General features: G+C 43.4%; 1 protein-coding gene across 10 annotated transcripts in view; it reads left to right on the top strand.

Annotated features, from left to right (window-relative positions):
• The window catches only part of TEX14 (testis expressed 14, intercellular bridge forming factor), a 130,346-nt gene that overhangs the window by 74,053 nt on the left and 35,763 nt on the right, over positions 1-20,530 (top strand). For all 10 annotated transcript variants that reach the window (XR_011493750.1, XR_011493751.1, XM_014826764.3 and 7 more), the window contains 5 exons: positions 157-238; positions 1,129-1,259; positions 2,619-2,732; positions 3,777-3,900; positions 12,363-12,541. Coding sequence is in view for 8 of the 10 variants with exons in the window: in XM_014826764.3 (XP_014682250.2) it covers positions 157-238; positions 1,129-1,259; positions 2,619-2,732; positions 3,777-3,900; positions 12,363-12,541 (630 nt within the window). In the remaining 2 variants the exon portion in view is untranslated. The remainder of the gene's footprint in view (positions 1-156; positions 239-1,128; positions 1,260-2,618; positions 2,733-3,776; positions 3,901-12,362; positions 12,542-20,530) is intronic.

The following is a 20,530-nucleotide window of genomic DNA, read 5'->3' on the forward strand; positions in this document are numbered from 1 at the left end:
TCAGAGGCTGGCTATTACATCATCTGTAATTCTGTGATAAAAAGTCAGGTGGTAAAGACAAAACCAACTCCACGTTCTGAAGACTTGGCTCAGCATTGTTCCTGTGGATGTGCGTGGTTAATCCTTACTTTTTCCCCTTCTTTTAAATATTTCTAGAAGCCCTAATGGCTCTCCTAACCGACTGCTTAAAACTGGAGTCGTTTCTGCCCAAAATATCTACAGCTTTGGCTTTGGGAAGGTAAGAGGTTGCTACTGACAGCCAGTGTTTGCAGGACTAACTGGAGAATGAGCTGGCCCAGCTCTGGCCTCGTCTCCCATGACTTTGTCCAACTCCTCCATCCTATCCTCTCCAAAGTATTTTTCTCCTCCTTTACCCCTTTTGCAAGACAAGTACCTCTTAGTGTTCGTGTTCGTACTGGAAATTGGTGAAAACCCTGGAGAGGTCTCTTGAATGACCTTGGGCTAGATTTGGGGAGTTTAGAAAATGATCCTTTAATTCCCAGTAAAGGCCCCAGATATGTTCTCCTTGAAGAGAGGCAGAGAGCTCTGCTGACCCCATGGGTCTTACTTGTGAGTGACCTTGCCCTCCCACAGGCTTATGAGCATTGTTGGAATGCCTTTAAGGAATTTAGATTTTAAACTGAGAAATGTTCTGAGGGAAAATAATATTCTTTGGGTCCTTCGTGCTGCTCATCAAAGAAAGAGACAGTTGGGAAACATTGCTGGGTGACTGGGTGATGCTTGCCGACAGCTCAGCCCCTGGCTCTGAGTCTCTTGGTTGTGCTGAGGCAGCCTGGGGTGGAGTGAGGGTTAGAAGGAATGTCGGCTTTGGCTATACACAGGCCTGGGCCCTGAGACCCAGCCCGGGTGGCACTTCAGGCAGGCATCTGACCTCTTTCCACGAGCCTCAGTTTCCTCACTAGTAAAAGGGAAAGAATATTACAAGCTTGCAGGGTTTCTAGGAAGATAAAAGATAATATAAATTGAAGCATAATGTCCAGTGTGCAGGAGTATGCATCAAGTTGGTAAATAGTAGCTATCATTATTTTTAGCTGGCTGATAAGATTTTAGAGTTATTTTACTTTTCCTCTTTTCTCCTCACAATTTGAAGCTGTGTTTTGCTTTCAGTTTTATATCACAGGGGGGACACAGCTGGCCTACCTAGGATCTCTTCCAGTCATTGGAGAAAAGGAAGTGATTCAAGCTGATGATGAGCCCACCTTCTCTTTCTTCAGTGGCCCCTACATGGTCATGATCAAGTAAGCAGAAGCTTGGGGCCGACCCGGTGGCGCAGCCATTAAGTTGGCATGTTCTGCTTCGGCAGCCCAGGGTTCACCGGTTCGGATCCCGGGTGCGGACATGACACAGCTTGGCACGCCATGCTGTGGCAGGCATCCCACGTATAAGGTGAAGGAAGAGGGGCACGGATGTTAGCGCAGGGCCATCTTCCTCAGCAAAAAGAGGAGGATTGGCAGCAGGTATTAGCTCAGGGCTAATCTTCCTCAAAAACAAAAAGTAAGCAGAAGCTGGCCAGTGGGAGGTCTGATTTAGTCCCATGGGAAGAATGGGCTTTGTGTGACTTCTTTATGTGTGGAGGGTTGCTACGCAAACACAAGGAAACACTGAAGAACATATGTCTAAATCAGGGTTTCTCAACCTGGACACCAGGGCTGGATACACTTTGTTGTTGCTGTCCTGTGCATTGTAGGATGTTTAGGAGCGTCCCTGGTCTCCACTCACTGGATGCCAGTAGGAGTCCCCAGTGCTACCTGCTCCCCTGCAGTCATGATTGTGACAACCAAAATGTCTACAGACATTGCAAATGGCCCCCGTTGAGAATGACTGCTCTGAAAGTTTACTCATGACGTGTTTTAACCTCTCTGCTTTCTGGAGAGTTAGAGGCAGCATAGCATGACTGTCTGGCCTCCGATACAGGCCAGAGGATATTGAGGCCCCTGTAGAAGCCAGAACAGGCATCAGCTGCGGCTCTCACCAGCCAAGGGCAGCAGAGACAGCAGTAGCAGGGTTTGGCTGTGACCACAGTCCCTGGGCTGTTCGCACCCCCCAGAGACTTGCCTCTTGCAGGGTCACAGGACTTGTCCTGGCCAAGGTGTCTTGGCCTCCTTGAACCCGGATGCTTCTTCCCTGCTTAGAAGAAACAGCGTTCTACACAGGCCTCTGCCGGACTCAAAAGGCCTTCTGTCCCCTGCAGTACACTTCTTGTTTTCCTGCCGGTGCCACAGATTTGTTGTTGGGTCCCCTCCTGTCCACTGTTGTTGCCTTTGCCCAAGTGATCGCCGTCCCTCACCTAGACGGCCTCCCATTCCCGGGACCACCCCTCCTTACCGTTCCCCACACTGCTGGTACCATTGTCTTTCTAAAATACAGACCTGATAGAGTCACTCCATCCCTTAAATCCTTCAATGACTTCTGCCACCTGTACCTAAGTTCCCTAGGGTACTTTAGAACCTGGGGGTAGGGACAGGGAGGACCCAACAGTGCCCAGGGGCTTGACAGATTCTGTGTAAACCCACTTATCTGGTCTCTGGCCTGAGAACTCCTTACCGAAGAAGTGGCTGCTTACTGTCTTCTGCTCGCACTCTCTCCTGCCCTTGTAGCCTGGTGTGGAACGGGAGCAGGGTCACAGTGAAGGAGCTGAATCTCCCCACCCACCCACATTGCAGCAGGCTGCGGCTGGCTGACTTGTTAATTGCTGAGCAGGAGCACAGCAGGTGAGAAGGAAGCCCAAGGGCATTTCATGTCCAACTCTCTTTACAGACCTAGGTTCAGGGCTGTCCCTGGGGTGTGGAGACCAGCCTCCCCTCAGACTCAACATTTTCTGACTGTTGGAATCAGTTGATGTTTACTTTCAAGGCCTGCCAAGAGAAAGAAAGGGGAATTAATAAATAGCCTGAGGGGTGGGAATGGAGGTGGTGAGGGGCTCAATTCTGTCAGCTGATTGACTCCCCATAACCCGTGTCTCTGATGGTCCTGCCTCCAGACCTTGCTGGCTCTCCTGCTACAGCCCCCGAAGCCTGCCCCATTATTGGCCCTGTGCCCGTGCAGGACGGCATGCGCTGTCCCGTCTTCATAGAGCATGGCTGTTCATGAGATCCACACGTCTGAGAGCCATGTCTCCACACACGGGTCTCAGTACCTTAGGTTTTCTGTGGCTCCAGGGTTAGTCCTGCAGCTCTTGCCAGGGCAGGAGCCCGATTCATGGTTTCACACTAGGACTGCCAAGGCTTTAGAATGGACCCAGGTTCCTGAGGAGGGTACCCAACTCCTGTAGGTGTGTTCAGAGGCCAAACCCTTCCTTTTGGCCAAACCTTCCTCAAGGGACCCAAGGAGGCTGGAAGGACTCATAGACACAGTGTGGACTTTACGTGAAAGTGAAGTGTGACCTTGGACAAGTTCCTGACATCTCCCTGACCTTGGTTTCTTCATGTCTAAAATGAATATAATGATGTATTTCTTGTAGGTGGTTGTTAGGATTGAGATGATATATATAAAGTGCTTGCTAGATAGCTCTTTAGTGACATTGTCATTGATGACTCTAAGCCCTCAGGGTCTGATCAGTGAGAGGCCACAGATTCCACCAAGAGGGACCCCTACTCCCACCCCACTCCACCCCATCCTGTTTTCTTAGATAAACATTGTATGCAAATGGTACTTGTTTAGAATGTGTTCAAGAGGCCTAGAAGAAAGGAAAGCACCCATTTTTTCATCATGTCCTCCTTACCTCTGCCTCATCTGAAGCTGATTTTCTTTTGCAGCAAGCTGCGGCACCCCCACCTGCTGCAGCTGATGGCTGTGTGCCTGTCCCAGGACCTGGAGAAGACCCGCCTCGTGTACGAGCGCATTACTGTCGGCACGCTGTTCAGTGTCCTCCATGAACGGGTAAATGGCTGTTTCTGTGGATTTTCCCTTGCTGTCCTTCCCGCTTCTCTCTCTGCCCCAGCAGTAGAGTTCCCATTTGTGCATGCATGGAAGATAAATCTCTTAATTCTTTACTTAATGGGGGCTATATAGTGCACCATTTAAGGCCGATAAGCACCTGGTCGGAACTATTGTGGTTTTATAATTATCAGTCCTGCTTTTTTATAGACATCTTAAGAGCTCAGCAGACCCAGAAAACACACAGATGCATTTCTAGCTAACTAATCAGACAGGCACCGGCCTTATTTCCCAATGTTTTCACTTGTGCCATGTGGGGCCTTTGGTATAGAGAGGTTTGTTTATATACCCGTTATCAGTTTCCTCTCGCTTTTCACATTTCCTGTTGGGGGCATCTACCCTGGCCTCAGACTCCCTGGGAAGTGTGTTTTTGGATGAGATGTGGCTTTGGAGAGGTCCTGAAGCATTTGTTTTTCTTTCTCTGTGACTTTGTTCTAAAGACCCTGGGGCAGGAGTGAGAAGAGACTCTCCAGGAAGGGCCCTTCCCCGAGATGGCTAGTCATCTCCTGCCTGAGGACCCCCTGTTAGTGTTCAGTTTTTCTCCCCTCCCCTGCTCTCCCCTTTTCTGTCCTTTGATGAGGGCATTACCTTAAAATGCCATTTCTCTGGGGAGAGACCCATCATGACTTTAATCAGCCAGGTACGTTGGTGTGAGTGAATTTCTGTCCTCTTATGATGAACTTTCTAGGTCATCTGACTGGGGTAGAGACTGGATTGGTCCTTTAAGCTTGTAGGTTCTCCCAGCAGCACAGGCGTGGATAGCGGGTGCAGAGCAGGTTCCTTGGTGGTCGTGGTGGGCCCACCCTAGATGCACATACCCGGCCTTGAGAACTTGCTCCTTATTTTTTTTTTCAGTTATTTTATTGAGGTCATATTGGTTTATAACATTGTATAATTTCAGGTGTACATTATTATATATTAGTTTCTATATAGACTGCATCATGATCACCAATAGTCTAGTTTTTATCCATCACCATACATATGTGCCCCTTGACCTCTTCTGCACTCTTCCCCACCCTCTTCCCCACCCTCTTCCCCTCTGGTAACCACTAGTCTGTTCTCTTTATCCTTGTGTTTGTTTACCTTCCACACAAGTGAAGTCATACAATGTTTGTCTTTCTCTGTCTGTCTTATTTTGCTTAACATAATACCCTCAAGGTCCATCCTTGATGTTGCAAATGGCACAATTTTGTCTTTTTTATGGCTGAGTAGTATTCCATGGTAGATATATGCCACATCTTTAGCCATTCATTAGTTGATGGGCACTTAGGTTGCTTCCATGTCTTGGCTATTGTGAGTAATGCTGCAGTGAACATAGGGGTGCATGAATCTCTTTGTATTGTTGATTTCATGTTCTTTGGGTAAATACCCAGTAGTTGGATAGCTGGATTGTATGGTATTTCTATTTTTAATTTTTTGAGAAATCTCCATACTGTTTTCCATAGTGGCTGCACCAATTTGCATTCTCACCAGCTGGTGTATGAGGGTTCCCTTTCCTCCACATCCTCTCCAACATTTGTTACTTTTTGCTTTGGTGGTTATAGCTATTCTGACAGGTGTAAGGTGTTACCTGATTGTAGTTTTGATTTGCATTTCCTTAATAATTAGTGATGTTGAGCATCTTTTCATGTGCCTGTTGGCCATCTGTATATCTTCTTTGGAGAAAATGTCTGTTCATGTCTTCTGCCCATTTTTTGATTGAGTTGTTTGTTTTCTCGTGTTGAGTTGTATGAGTTCTTTATATATTTTGGAAATTAACCCCTTGTCGGATTTATGATTTGCAAATATTTTCTCTCAGTTGGTCAGTTGCTTTTTCGTTTTGTTGATGGTTTCCTTTGCTGTGCAGAAGGTTTTTGGTCTGATGTAGTCCCATTTGTTTATTTTTTCTTCTGTTTCCCTTGCCTGAGTAGACAAGGTATTCAAAAAGATGCTGCTGAGACTGACCAATGTCAAAGAGTGTACTACCTAGATTTTCTTTTAGGAGGCTTATGGTTTCAGGTCTTACCTTCAAGTCTTTAATCCATTTTGAGTCTATTTTTGTGTATGGTGTAAGATAATGATCTACTTCCATTCTTTTGCATGTGGCTGTCCCGTTTTCCCAACACCATTTATTGAAGAGACTTTCCTTTCTCCATTGTATGTTCTTGGCTCCCTTGTCAAAACTTATCTGTCCATAGATGTGTGGGTTTATTTCTGAGCTCTCAATTGTGTTCCATCAATCTTTGTGTCTGTTTTTGTACCAGTACCATGCTGTTTTGATTACTGTAGCTTTGTAGTATATTTTGAAGTTAGGGATTATGGTGCCTCCAGCTTTGTTCTTTTTTCTCAGGATTCCTTTGGCTATTCAGGGTCTTTTGTTGTTCCATATAAATTTTAGGATTCTTTGATCTGTTTCCGTGAAGAATGTCATTGGGATTCTGATTGGGATTTCATTGAATCTGTAGATTGCTTTAGGTAATGTGGATAGTTTAACTATGTTTATTCTTCCAATCCATCTGCATGGAGTATCTTTCCGTTTCTTTATGTCATCTTCTATTTCTTTCAATAATGTCTTATAGTTTTCATTGTAAGGTCTTTCACCTCTTTGGTTGAATTTATTCCTAGGTATTTTATTCTTTTTGTTGCGATTGTAAGTGGGATTGTATTCTTGAGTTCTCTTTCTGCTAGTTTCTTTTTCTGTTTGTTTGTTTGTTTGTTTGTTTTTGAGGAAGATTAGCCCTAAGCTAACATCTGCTGCCAATCCTCCTCTTTTTGCTGAGGAAGACTGGCCCTGAGCTAACATCTGTGCCCATTTTCCTCTAATTTATATGTGGGATGCCTACCACAGCATGGCTTGACAAGCAGTACCATGTCTGCACCCAGGATCCAAATTGGCGAACCCTGGGCCACCAAAGCGGAACATGCACACTTAACCACTGTGCCACTGGGGCAGCCCTGCTAGTTTCTTATTAGAGTATAGAAATGCAACTGATTTTTGTAAATTGATTTTGTACCCTGCAACTTTGCTGTAGTTGTTGATTATTTCTAATAGTTTTCTGATGGATTCTTTAGGGTTTTCTATACATAGAATCATGTCATCTGCAAACAGCGAGAGTTTCACTTCTTCCTTTCCAGTTTGAATACCTTTTATTTTTTTTTCTTGCCTAATTGCTCTGGCCAAAACCTCCAGTACTATGTTGAGTAAGAGTGGTAAGAGTGGGCACCCTTGTCCTGTTCCTGTTCTCAGAGGGATGGCTTTTAGTTTTCCCCATTGAGTATGATATTGGCTGTGGGTTTGTCATATATGACCTTTATTATGTTGAGGTACTTTCCTTCTATACCCATTTTATTGAGAGTTTTTATCATAAATGGATGTTGGAGCTTGTCAGATGCTTTCTCTGCATCTATTGAGATGATCATGTGATTTTTATTCTTCATTTTGTTAATGTGGTATATCACATTAATTGACTTATGAATGTTGAACCATCCCTGTGTCCTGGGTATAAATCCCACCTGATCATGGTGTATGATCTTTTTAATGTATTGCTGTATTCGGCTTACCAATATTTTCTTGTTGATTTTTGCGTCTCTGTTCATCAGCAGTATTGGCCTGTAATTTTCCTTCTTTGTGTTGTCTTCGTCTGGTTTTGGGATCAGGGTGATATTGGCCTCATAGAGTGAGGTAGGAAGCATTCCATCTTCTTCAATTTTTTGGAATAGTTTGAGAAGGATAGGTATTAAGTCTTTGAATGTTTGGTAGAATTCTCCAGAGAAGCTATTTGGTCCTGGACTTTTGTTTTTCAGGAGATTTTCAATTGCTTTTTCTAGCTCTTTACTGGAGATTGGTCTATTCAGATTCTCTGTTTCTTCTTGATTGAGTTTTGGGAGATTGTGTGAGTCTAAGAGTCTTTCCATTTCTTCTAGGTTATCCAATTTGTTGGCATACAGTTTTTCATACTATTTTCTTATAATCCTTTGTATTTCTGTAGTATCCATTGTAATTTCTCCTCTTTCATGTCTTTTTTTTTTTTTTTTTTTAAGATTTTATTTTTCCTTTTTCTCCCCAAAGCCCCTGGTACATAGTTGTGTACTTTTAGTTGTGGATCCTTCCAGTTGTGGCATGTGGGATTCTGCCTCAGCATGGCCTGATGAGCGGTGCCATACCTGCACCCAGGATCTGAACCAGCAAAACCCTGGGCTGCTGAAGCGGAGCACACAAACTTAACCACTTGGTCATAGGGCTGGCCCCATCCTCTTTGATTTTTAATTTTATTTATTTGAACCTTCTCTCTTTTTTTCTTAGTGAGTCTGGCTAAGGGTTTGTCAGTTTTTTTTATCTTTTCAAAGAAGTAGCTCTTAGTTTCATTGATCCTTTCTATTGTTTTTTAGTCTCTATTTTGTTTATTTCTGCTCTAATTTTTATTATTTCCCACCTTCTGCTGACTTTGGGCTTTGTTTGTTCTTTTTCTAGTTTTGTTAGGTGTAGGTTAAGGTTATTTGAGATTTTACTTCTTTGTTGGGGTAGGCCTGTATTGCTATAAATTTCCCTCTTTAGCGCTGCTTTTGCTGCATCCCATAAGAATTGGTATGTTGTGTTTTCATTTTCATCTCCACATATTTTTTTATTTCTCCTTTGATTTCTTCATTGATACAGTGGTTCTTCAGTAGCATGTTGTTTAATCTCTGCATGTTTGTGACTTCCCCAGCCTTTTCTTGTAGTTGATTTCTAGTTTCTTAGCATTGAGGTTGGAAAAGATAATTGATATGATTTCAATCTTCTTAAATTTATTGAGGCTTGCCATGTTTCCCAAGATATGGTCTGTCTTTGAGAATGTTCCAAATGCACTTAAGAAGAATGTGTTTTTTGTTATTGTTTTTTTGGGGGGGAAGATTAGCCCTGAGCTAGCATCTGTTGCCAATCCTCATTTTTTTGCTGAGGAAGGCTGGCCCTGAGCTAACATTTGCACCCATCTTCCTCCACTTTATACATGGGATGCCTGCCACAGCATGGCTTGCCAAGCAGTGCCATGTCTGCACCCAGGATCTGAACTGGCAAACCCCGGGCCTCCAAAGCAGAATGTGTGCACTTAACCACTGCGCCACCAGGTCGGCCCCCTAGAAGAATGTGTATTCTGCTGTTTTGGGATGGAATTTTCTATATATCTATTAAGTCCATTTGGTCTATTATTTCATTTAAGGCCACTGTCTCCTTGTTGATTTTCTGTCTGGATGATCTGTCCATTGATGTAAGTGGGGCATTGAGGTCTCCTACTATTATTATGTCAATTTCTCCCTTTAAGTCTGTTAATAATTGTTTTATGTGTTTTGGTGCTCCTGTGTTAGATGCATATATATTTATAAGTGTTATGTCCTTTTGGTGGAATGTCCCTTTTATCATTATATACTGCCCCTCTTTGTCTCTCCTTGTCTGTTTTAGCTTGAAGTCTGCTTTGTCTGATCTAAGTATGGCAACTCCTGCTTTCTTTTGCTTGCCATTTGCTTGGAGTCTCATATTCCATCCCTTCACTCTGAGCTTATGTTTGTCTTTAGAGCTGAGATGTGTTTGCTGGAGACAGGATATTATTGGGTCTTGTTTTTTTATCCACCCACCCATTCTGTGTTTTTTGATTGGCTAATTCAATCCATTTACATTTAGAGTGATTATTGATATATGAGGGCCTAATACTGCCATTTTCTCTCTTATTTTCTGGTTGTTCTATATTTCCATTGTCTCTTTTCCCTTGTATTTCTGACTGCCATTTCAGTTTGGTGATTGTCTGTGACAGTTTTCTCCATTTCCTCTTTATTTATTTATGATTTACTCTGATTTTTTGTTTAGTGATTACCATGAGGTTTGTATAAAAGATCTCATAGATGAGACAGTCCATTTTCTGATTGCCTCTTATCTCCATTAGCCTAAGCAGGTTCCATCCCTTTCCTCTTCCCTTTTAGAGTTATTGTTGTCTCAGATTGTTCTTTTCTGTGTTGAGAGTTTGTGACTAAATTGAAGTGTTTATAGTTATTTTTGATGCTTTCCTTCCCTTTGTCTTTTAGTTATAATTGTTTACTGACCTATTCTGATATAAAGCTGCAATTTTCTGATTATATCTTTCTATTTATCACCTTGCTCAGGGTTTTGTTCTTTGCTGTTGTTTTTTTTTTTGTTTTTTGAGGGAGGCTTTTTTTCTTTCTTTTTTTTTCTGCTTTATCTCCTCAAATCCCCCTGGTACATAGTTGTATATCTTAGTAGCAGATCCTTCTAGTTGTGGCATGTGGGACACTGCCTCAATGTGGCCTGATGAGCGGTGCCATGTCCGCGCCCAGGATCCAAACTGGTGAAACCCTGGGCTGCTGCAGCGGAGTGCGTGAACTTTTAACCTTTCAGCCACAGGGCCGGCCCCATTGCTCAGGGTTTTGTAAACATTTGCCTTTTCATTTCAGGTAGGAAGGCTTCTTTCATCATTTCTCGTAGGGGAGTTCTAGTGGCGATGAACTCCCTCAGCTTTTGTTTATCTGGGAAAGCTTTTTTTCCTCCATCATATCTGAAGGATAGTTTCTCTGCATAGAGTATTCTTGGCTGAAAGTTTTTGTCTTTCAGTATTTTGAACGTACCATTCCATTTTCTCCTAGTCTGTACGGTTTCTGCTGAGAAATCTGCTGAAAGCCTGATAAGAGTTCCTTTCTAGGTTATTTTCTTCTGCCTTGCTTCCCTTAATATTTTTTCTTTGTTATTGACTTTTGCCAGTTTTAACAGTATAGGCCTTGGAGAAGGTCTTCTTGCAGGGATGTAATAGAAGTTCTATTGGATTCATGTACTTGGATGTCCAGTTTCTCCCCCAGGTTTGGGAAGTTCTCAGCTATTGTTTCTTTGAACAAGCTCTCTGCTCCTTTCTCCCTCTGGACTACCTATAATCTTTATGTTGCTTTTCCTAATTGAGTTGGACATTTCTTGAAGAATTTCATTTTTTAAAAATCTAGTTCTCTCACCTCCACCTGAAGCATTTCTGTATTTCTATCCTCTAAATCACTAACTTGTCCTCCTTAACGTCAGGTGTAATTTTTTTGTATTCTGGATTATTTTTAATCTGATTAATTGTGTTCTTCATTTCCAGAATTCGTTTGGTTTTTTTTTTAGAGTTTCAATCTCTTTGGTGAACTATTCCTTCTGCTTATTAGTTTTATTCTTGAGTTTATTGAACTGTCTTCCCAAGTTTTCTTGTGACTCATTGAGTTTCTTTATGATAAGTATTTTGAATTCTCTGTCATTTAGATTGTAAATTTTTGTGAGTTCAGGATTGGTTTCTGGAGACTTGTCATTTTCCTTTTGCTCTGAAGTGTTAATGTAATTGTTCATGGTGTTTGATGAAGTGATCCCTTGCTGGCCCATTTGTGGTAGCATCAGGTCACAGATTCCACCTGCCATCTCTTGCGGGGAGCAGGAGCTGTGTTTTCTGGTTCCGCCCCATCTGCTGGAAGTTTTGTGGGTGGGGCTACTCTGCATTTGTCCAAGCTGGCTGCAGCTGCTCTGCAGGTTGCACTCCGTGGGCAGGACCTCTGAGCCCGGTGGGCAGATTAGGTGTTGTAGGCCAGGCTTCTGTGCTTGGCAGGGGACTGGCTAAGCTGCTGCACACTAAGCCAGAGGAATGCCTACACGAGAGCTGAGCCACCACTCAGTGGGTCCCATGGGCTGCTGTGCTCCGTGGGTGTGGGTGCCTTCTGAGCAGGCAGGGCACCTTTTGACCTGTGCTGTGCTCAGTGAGTGGGTACCTTTGCTGGGGCTGAGCCACCAGCACTTGGTATATAGTGTTTCCACTAGTGGGGCCACTGTGGTATGGTGTGCACTGTCATGGGCCAGGCTACAACTCCAAAAGCATTTGTGTAGACTGGGCTGTCCTTGCCTCCTCTTACAGTCATTCCCAGCTGCTCTGTGAGGAACCATAACCTGGCTCACTGCCATCCGGGAGGGGTAGGGGTAGGGATGCACTCACCTAGTTCACTGCCTTCCAGGGATCCAGTCCACCTACCTTCAGATGTATAGCTACGTAGATTTCTCAGATGTCCTGTTGTGCTGCTTAGGGAATCCTCTGCTGATTAATGATTGTCCATTTAGTTGTAACTTAAAGGGGAGAGAGTAAGGGAACAACTCACTCTGCTATGGTGCTGATGTCACCCATTCTTATTTTTTATGGTATGAAGCAGCTCAGCTAAGTTTTGGAAAGGAGCCCAGATTTTGAGCTGGGGTCCTGGTCAGTGGGACTTTAGGCCAGTCACTTAACCTGCCTGAGCTTTAGGTTCCCTGTCTATAACATGAGGACAGTAGGTAGCTGTGGGGACCAATTGAGAAGTCTTTGGAAACTACAAAGCATTTTGCAGTTCTGGGGCGCCCAGGCCCTCTCATTCCTGGCTGGTGTGTCTCTTGCTTGCAGCGCTCTCAGTTCCCGGTGCTACACATGGAGGTGATTGTGCACCTGCTGCTCCAGATTTCCGATGCTCTGAGATACCTGCATTCCCGAGGCTTTATCCACCGCTCCCTCAGCTCCTACGCTGTCCACATCGTCTCCACAGGGGAAGCGAGGCTGACCAACCTGGAGTACATGATGGAAAGGTGGGTGCAACCTCCATCATGACTTCCATAGACAGTCTCCCTGGAGATCCTTTGCTGTAGACAGGAAATCTAATCTGGGTGGAACTCCTCCTCATTGGTGGGCTGAACTGTTTCATCAATGGGGGAAGAGGTTTCCTAAATCCCTTGCCCTGTCTGCCAAGGTTAGACTGACTTTGGAGAAGTTTCTTCTGCTGTGGACATTCTCATTTTAATAAACATTTAACAAGCAAGAGCCCAGATTAGCCAATGTCTGTAAATGCTGTAACCATCCACTCCAAAATGTTCAGTGGCTTAACATAACCAAGGTGTGTTTCTCAGTCACATTGCAGTCTAGTGTGTGTTGGAGGGGGACACTTTCTTTGTTCCGAGTTCCTCCTATCTGTGGCTCCGCTGTCCCCAAGGCCTTAGTCCCTCAGTATGTCCTCTACGTTGCTGGCCAGTGAGCAAGAGAGAGCATGGAGGGGCACACAGTGGGGTTTAGGGGCCTCCTAGAGTCTAGGGGCAGGAGGTGGGGGTCAGCCCCCAACTCTCATGTGGACCTTGACCCCTGCCAAACAGGAAATGAAGCCCATCCACCAACCCTTGAATGAGGGCTTTGTTTTTGTGACTGCCTGCCTCACTGCACTGAGGTCCTTGAGGGCAGGGAAGGCCCTTAGCATCCACCCAGTCCAGCACCTGGCCCTGCCATAGGAGGTGTGATGACTGCAAGGCTCATCAGCACCCATCACCTTCTCTCTCCTTCCAGGATGCACAGCTATGGCACATTTCCCAACCTCCTTGCAGTGAGAAGGTGCCTCTGGCCACAGCAAAGTGGGAAGCAATGACATATCCAGTAGGTCTTTGCTTCTCACATGCTCGTAATTTACTTCTCTAACTACATGAAAAGCTTTAGGAAGGTAGGGATTTCTGTTTTATCCACTGCCATTTCTCAAATGCCTAGAACAAGCCTTCACACAGTGGATGTTCAACATATGGTTTTTGAATGAATGAAACGGAAAGACTCACCTCCCTGACCCCTTGTGCACCTTTTCCTCTGCCTGGAGAGGAGAGTAGGGACCAGATTATGCTTGGCCTCGTGGGCCTTGGTGGAGAGTTTGAAATTTATCCTAAGAACACTGGGATGCAACGGAAGGGTTTTTTTGAGCAGGATGATATCATGGATGATTTACAGGTTAAGATCCCTCTTGCCTCCTGCCTGTGGAGGAGAGGCTATGATGAGGCAAGAGAGAGGGAGGGGAGCAGTTAGGTGTGGTTGGAGCTGTTGCAGTTTTCCATGTGGGAACCTGTGGAGGCCAGACAACTATCAGCAAGTGAGCTACTCAGCCTCAGATCTGGTCCATTCTCAATCCCAGGTAAAACCTTTCAGTGGCTCCCCATGGCCTGCAAGATTAAATACAGGTACTTTGCAGAGTGTGGAAGCCTTCCAAGGTGGGGCTCCACCCACAGTGCCAACTTCATCACTTTCCATTCCCTGCCTGGCCATCCAAAGCCACTTTCAGTCCATGCTATTTCACGGTGCTATTCCCCGCATCTGGAATACTTGCCACTCGCCTGTTTATCCTTTTAAAATCACTTCAGGTGCACTCTCCCATCACACTCCACGAAGCCTATACTGAAGCCCTCTTCCCTGCAGCGCTTTGCATATTCCACTCCTCTGCAGTCAGGTGTTTCTGCCCCACCAGATGGTGAGCTCTGAGAGGGCAGGGACCATGGCTTCTTCATCTTCAGCACCCAGCCCAGGGCCTGCCACATAGTAAGTGCTCAGTAAACATTTGTTAAGTGAATGGATCAGTCTAAGGGAAACTTGAAATGGATCATGACAGGGTTGACCACTTTGGCTGTGTGTTCAGAAGCAGTGGAAGCTAAGGGGTTTGGACATTTTTGCTGTTGATAACAAGGAAAGCTTTTCAGGAAGGCTGTGACAGAATCCAAGCTGTTTGCTGGTGATGGAGCACCATCTGTTGTTGAGAAGGAGGTAGAGCAGTTTCTTCTGCTTGAGCTCTCCAACACAAATGTGACTCCTAGAGTGAAATGGAGCTTTGGAGATGGCCCAGTCCAACCGCGTCATTTTATAGATGAGGAAACTGAGGCCCAGAGATGTGAAGAGATGGTCTGAAGTTACCCAGCTGTGGCTAGAACTGGATGATAGAGGCTGTTTCCTGGCTATGGAAGCAGAATGGATGGGAAGTTGAGGGGAAGAAGACCAGCTAGGAGGTGACAGGCCAGGGCCTAGTAGTGACCAAGGAACCAAAATAGAAGGGAAAGATGTGAGATGCACTGAGGAGCTGGGGTCCACACACTGGTCAAGGGAGGGGCTGGGCAGTAACTGAGTAGGAAGGCGTGAGTTCTCCTTTGGGCTTGTTGACCTCAGATCGGAACTTCAGGCAGAAATGTCCATCAGCAACTAGGTCCAGTCATAACAGCATTCCCTTCTTTGACAGCTGATAACATGAGGTGATTACCCAAGAATCTCAAATAACTTTCAATTCCACGTTTATTTTTGGTAACACTGTGTTTGGACAGTCGGTTTGTTGAATGTCATTGTCAAGCGTAGCACTCCATCTCTTGGTGTAAAAATGATACAGCAGCTTCTCCCATTCTTCAATCCTTCTTTTTTTGTTTTTGTATTTGTTTTGTTTTGTTTATTGAGTTTCTTCAACTTCTTCTTAATGGAATCTTGAGAGCTGGAATTAACCTTGCAAGTAGTATCACACAGCCATAGCCAAATCTAATTTTAAAATTAGATGTCAGAACTGAAGCCCAGAAAAATAACTGCCCTAAAATGACAGCCAGAAAAGAAGCTGCCCCTCCCAGACACAACTAGCTTTGTTTATTTATTTATTTATTTATTTATTTATTTTTTGTGAGGAAGATTGGCCCTGAGCTAACATCTCTGCCAATCTTCCTCTGTTTTATGTGGGATGCCACCACAGCATGGCTTGATGAGCCATGCTAAGTCCACACTCAGGATCCGAACCTGCGAACCCTGGGCCGCCAAGGCGGAGCATGTGAATTTAACCACTATGCCACCGGGCTGGCCCCTTATTTATTTATTTTTAATCCTTTTTTTTTTATATTGCAGTAACAATGGTTTATAACATGTAAATTTTGGGTGTACATTATTACGTTTCGATTTCTGTGTAGATTACATCATGTTCACCACCCAAAGACTAATTACAATCCTAATCACTCCTTTCACCCTCCTCCCTCGCCCCTCCCCTCTGGTAGCCACCAATCCAGTCTCTGTCTCTATGTGTTTGTTTATTGTTGTTTTTATCTTCTATTAGTGAGATCATATGGTGTTTGACTTTCTCCCTCTGACTTACTTCGCTTAACATAATACCCTCAAAGTCCATCCATGTTGTACAAATGGCCAGATTTCATCATTCTTTATGGCTGAGTAGTATTCCATTGTGTATATATACCACATCTTCTTTATCCATTCGTCATTAATGGGCACCTAGGTTGCTTCCAAGTCTTGGCTATTGTGAGTAATGCTGCAGTGACCATAGGGGTGCATATATCTTTACCCATTTATGTTTTCATGTTCTTTGGATAAACACCCAGCAGTGGAATAGCTGGGTCCTATGGTAGTTCTATTCTTGATTTTTTTGAGGACTCTTCATACTGTTTTCCATAGTGGCTGCTCCAGCTGGCATTCCTACCAGCAGTGTATGAGAGTTCCCTTCTCTCCACATCCTCTCCAACACTTGTTATTTCCTGTCTTGTTAATTATAGCCATTCTGACAGGCATGAGGTGATATCTCATTGTAGTTTTGATTTGCATTTCCCTTATAGTTAGTGATGTTGAACATCTTTTCACGTGCCTGTTGGCCATCTGTGTATCTTCTTTGGAGAAATGTCTGTTCAGATCTTTTGTGCATTTTTCAATTGGGTTGTTAGTTTTTTTGTTCTTGAGATGTATGAGTTCTTTATATATTTTGAATATTAGCCCCTTATCAGATAATAAGATTTGCAAATATCTTCTCCCAGTTGTTAGGTTGTCTTTGCGTTTTGATGGTTTCCTTGCTGTGCAGAAGCTTTTTAGTTTGATGTAGTCCTATTTGTTTATTTTTTCTGTTGTTTCCCTTGCCGGGTCAGACATGGTACTTGAAAATATGCTGCCAAGACCACTATCAAAGAGTCTATTGCCTATGTTTTCTTCTAGAAGTTTTATGGTTTCAGGTCTTACCTTCAAGTCTTTAATCCATTTTGAGTTAGTTTTTGTGTATGGTGTAAGATAATGGTCTACTTCCATTCTTTTGCATGTGGCTGTCCAGTTGTCCTAACAACATTTATTGAAGAGACTTTCCTTTCTCCATTGTATGTTCTTGGCTCACTTGTCAAAAATTAGCTGTCCATAGATGTCTGGGTTTATTTCTGGGCTCTTGATTCTGTTCTATTGATCTTTGTGTCTGTTTTTGTACCAGTACGATGCTGTTTTGATTATTATAGCTTTGTAGTATATTTTGAAGTTAGGGATTATAGTGCCACCAGCTTTGTTCTTTTTTCTCAGGATGCCTTTGGCTATTCAGGGTCTTTTGTTGTTCCATATAAATTTTAGGATCCTTTGTTCTATTTCTGTGAAAAATGTTGTTGGGACTTTGATAGGGATTGTGTTGAATCTGTAGATTGCTTTAGGAAGTGTGGACTTTTTTTTTTTTTTTTTGAGGAAGATTAGCACTGAGCTAACATCTGCTGCCAATCCTCCTCTATTTTCTGAATCCTCCTCTTTTTTCTGAGGACTGGCCTTCAGCTAACATCCGTGCCCATCTTCCTCTGCTTTATATGTGGGATGGCTTGCCAAGCGGTGCCATGTCCACACCCAGGATCTGAACTGGCAAACCCCGGGCCACCAAAGCTGAACGTGCATGCTTAACCACTGCGCCACTGGTCCAGCCCCCTCCCCCCATGTTTTTAAAGATTTTTTTATTTTTTCCTTTCTCTCCCCAAAGCCCCCCAGTACATAGTTGTGCATTTTCAGTTGTGGGTCCTTCTAGTTCTAGAACATGGGATGCTGCTGATTAGTGGTGCCATGTCCGCACCCAGGATCCGAACTGGTGAAACCCTGGGCCGCTGAAGTGGAGTGCATAAACCTAACCACTTGGCCACGGGGCCGGCCCCTGGACATTTTAACTATGTTAGTTCTTCCAATCCAAGAGCATGGAAATCTTTTTGTTTCTTTTTGTCTTCTTCAATTTCTTTCAATGATGTTTTATAGTTTTCAGTGTACAGATCTTTCACCTCTTTGGTTAAATTTATTCCTAGGCATTTTATTTTTTATGTTGCAATTATAAATGGGATTGTATTCTTAATTTCTCTTTCTGCTACTTCCTTGTTAGTGTATAGAAAGGCAACTGATTTTTGTACATTGATTTTGTGTCTTGCATTTATTATTTCTAAAAGTTTTTTGGTAGATTCTTTAGGGTTTTCTATATATAAAATCATGTCATTTGCAAATTGTGACAATTTTACTTTTTCCTTTCCAATTTGGATCCATTTTATTTCTTTTTCTTGCCTGATTGCTCTTGCTAGCACTTCTAATGCTATGTTACATAAGAATGGTGAAAGTGGGCATCCTTGTCCAGTTCCTGTTCTTAGAGGGATAGTTTTCAGTTTTTCTCCATTGAGAATATTAGCTATGGGTTTGTCATTTATGGCCTTTATTATGTTGAAGTACTTTCCTTCTATATCCCTTTTATTCAGAGTTTTTATCATAAATGGATGTTGGAGCTTGTCACATGCTTTCTCTGCATCTATTGAGATGATCATGTGATTTTTATTCTTCATTTTGTTAATGTGGTGTATCATGTTGATTGATTTGCAGATCTTGAACCATCCCTGCATCCCTGAATAAATCCCACTTGATTGTGGTGTATGATCTTTTTAATGTGTTGTTGTATTCGATTTGCTAGTATTTTGTTGAGAATTTTTTTTTTTTAAAGATTTTATTATTTCCTTTTTCTCCCCAAAGCCCCCCGGTACATAGTTGTATATTCTTCGTTGTGGGTTCTTCTAGTTGTGGCATGTGGGACGCTGCCTCAGCATGGTCTGATGAGCAGTGCCATGTCCGTGCCCAGGATTCGAACCAACGAAACACTGGGCTGCCTGCAGCGGAGCACGCGAACTTAACCACTCGGCCACGGGGCCAGCCCCTTGTTGAGAATTTTTGCATCAATGTTCATCAGTGATATTGGCCTGTAATTTTCTTTTCTTTTATTTTTTTGTGTGTGGGGAAGATTGGCCCTGAGTTAACATATGTTGCCAATCTTACTCTTTTTGCTTGAGGAAGATTGTCCCTGAGCTAACGTCTGTGTCAGTCTTCCTCTGTGTTTTGTATGTGGGATGCCGCCACAGCATGGTTTGATGAGCAATGTGTAGATCTACACCCAGGATCTGAACCTGCAAACTCTGGGCCACCAAAGGGGAATGCACAAACTTAACCCACTATGCCACCAGGCCTGCCCCTGTAATTTTCTTTTTCTATGTTGTCCTTGTCTGGTTTTGGTGTCAGGGTAATGTTGGCTTTGTAGAGTGAGTTAGGAAGCTTGTCCACCTCTTCAATTTTTTGGAAGAGGTTGAGAAAGATAGATATTAAGTCTTCTTTGAATGTTTGGTAGAATTCACCAGACAAGCCATCTGGTCCTGGACATTTATTTTTTGGGAGGTTTTTGATTACTGTTTTGATCTTCTTACTGGTTATTGGTCTATTGAAATTCTCTGTTTCTTCTTGCTTCAGTTTTAGAAGGTTATATGATTCTAAGAATTTATCCATTTCTTCTAGATTATCCAATTTCTTGGCATATAGCTTTTCATAGTATTCCCTTATAATCCTTTGTATTTCTGAGGTGTCCATTGTAAATTCTCCTCTTTCACTTCATTTTATTTATTTGACCCTTCTTTCTTTTTTTCTTGGTGAGTCTAGATAAAGGTTTGTCAGTTTTGTTCTTTCAGAGAACCAGCTCTTCGTTTCATTGATTTTTTTCTTTTTTTTTTTTGGTCTCTATTTCATTTATTTCTGCTCTGATTTTTATTATTTCCTTCCTTCTACTGATTTGGGGCTTTGTGTGTTCTTCTTTTAATGTCGTGTTAATTCCTTATTTGCATGAGGCTTTATAGCTCACAGAGTGTTTCCACACACATGATCTCATCTGATGCTCATGACAGCTGTGGGCAGAAGTTAGCGCTGACCTTGCCCTAGGATTCTTGTTAGCCCAGAAGACATTTAGGACACTCTCAAGGAGTCTGGTTGGGAAGCTGAGTTATTCAAGCAAATCAGTGAACTTTTGAGTGCTAAACTGAAAGCTCATTCCCAAGAGGGCAGAGTTCAGAAAAGAAGCCATTGCGAGGAGTTGGAGGAGTCCCAGAAGGCTTTGATAAAGCAGATGGGGCCTGAGGAGTGGTCTGGAAAGAGTCTTAGATTCCTTTATTCAAAAGTAAGCATTGAGGTCCTGGTGTAAATTTAGAGATAGAGTGATATAAAAGACAGATACAGTGCCTACCCACATGGAGCTGGAGGGGAGACAGATAAACAATAAATACACGAACAAGAAATTCAGGTAATAAGTGCTCTGAAGCCGATAAAATGGGACTACCTTAGTTGGTCGGGGAAGGCCTCTCTGAGGAGGTGATTTTTGAGCTAATACCTTAGTTATAAGAAGCAGCCACTTGCACTAGGATCTGTGGGTAGAATGTGCCACGCAGAAGTCACCAGTGCAAAGACCTGAAGTGGTGATGTGCTTGGCATGTTGGAGAAACTGAAAGAAGGGCTCCTGTGACTTGGGTGGGGTGAATGAGGAGAGAGCTGCCAGAAGAGGTGGAAGGGTGGGCAGGGCCTGCTCAGGTAGGAACAGTAAGGAATTTGCAAGTGTTGGAACAGCTGGCAGTGTGGGTTAGCTCAAGTTCTAGCTGGGTTTATAGAAGCTCAGGGAGGTTGACAGTCTTCAGAGGCAAATGTTTCACGAACGTGCTGTGGGGTAATCACACTTA

Source organism: Equus asinus, chromosome 13 (assembly GCF_041296235.1).
Source record: "Equus asinus isolate D_3611 breed Donkey chromosome 13, EquAss-T2T_v2, whole genome shotgun sequence".
Taxonomy (NCBI): Eukaryota; Metazoa; Chordata; class Mammalia; order Perissodactyla; family Equidae; genus Equus; species Equus asinus.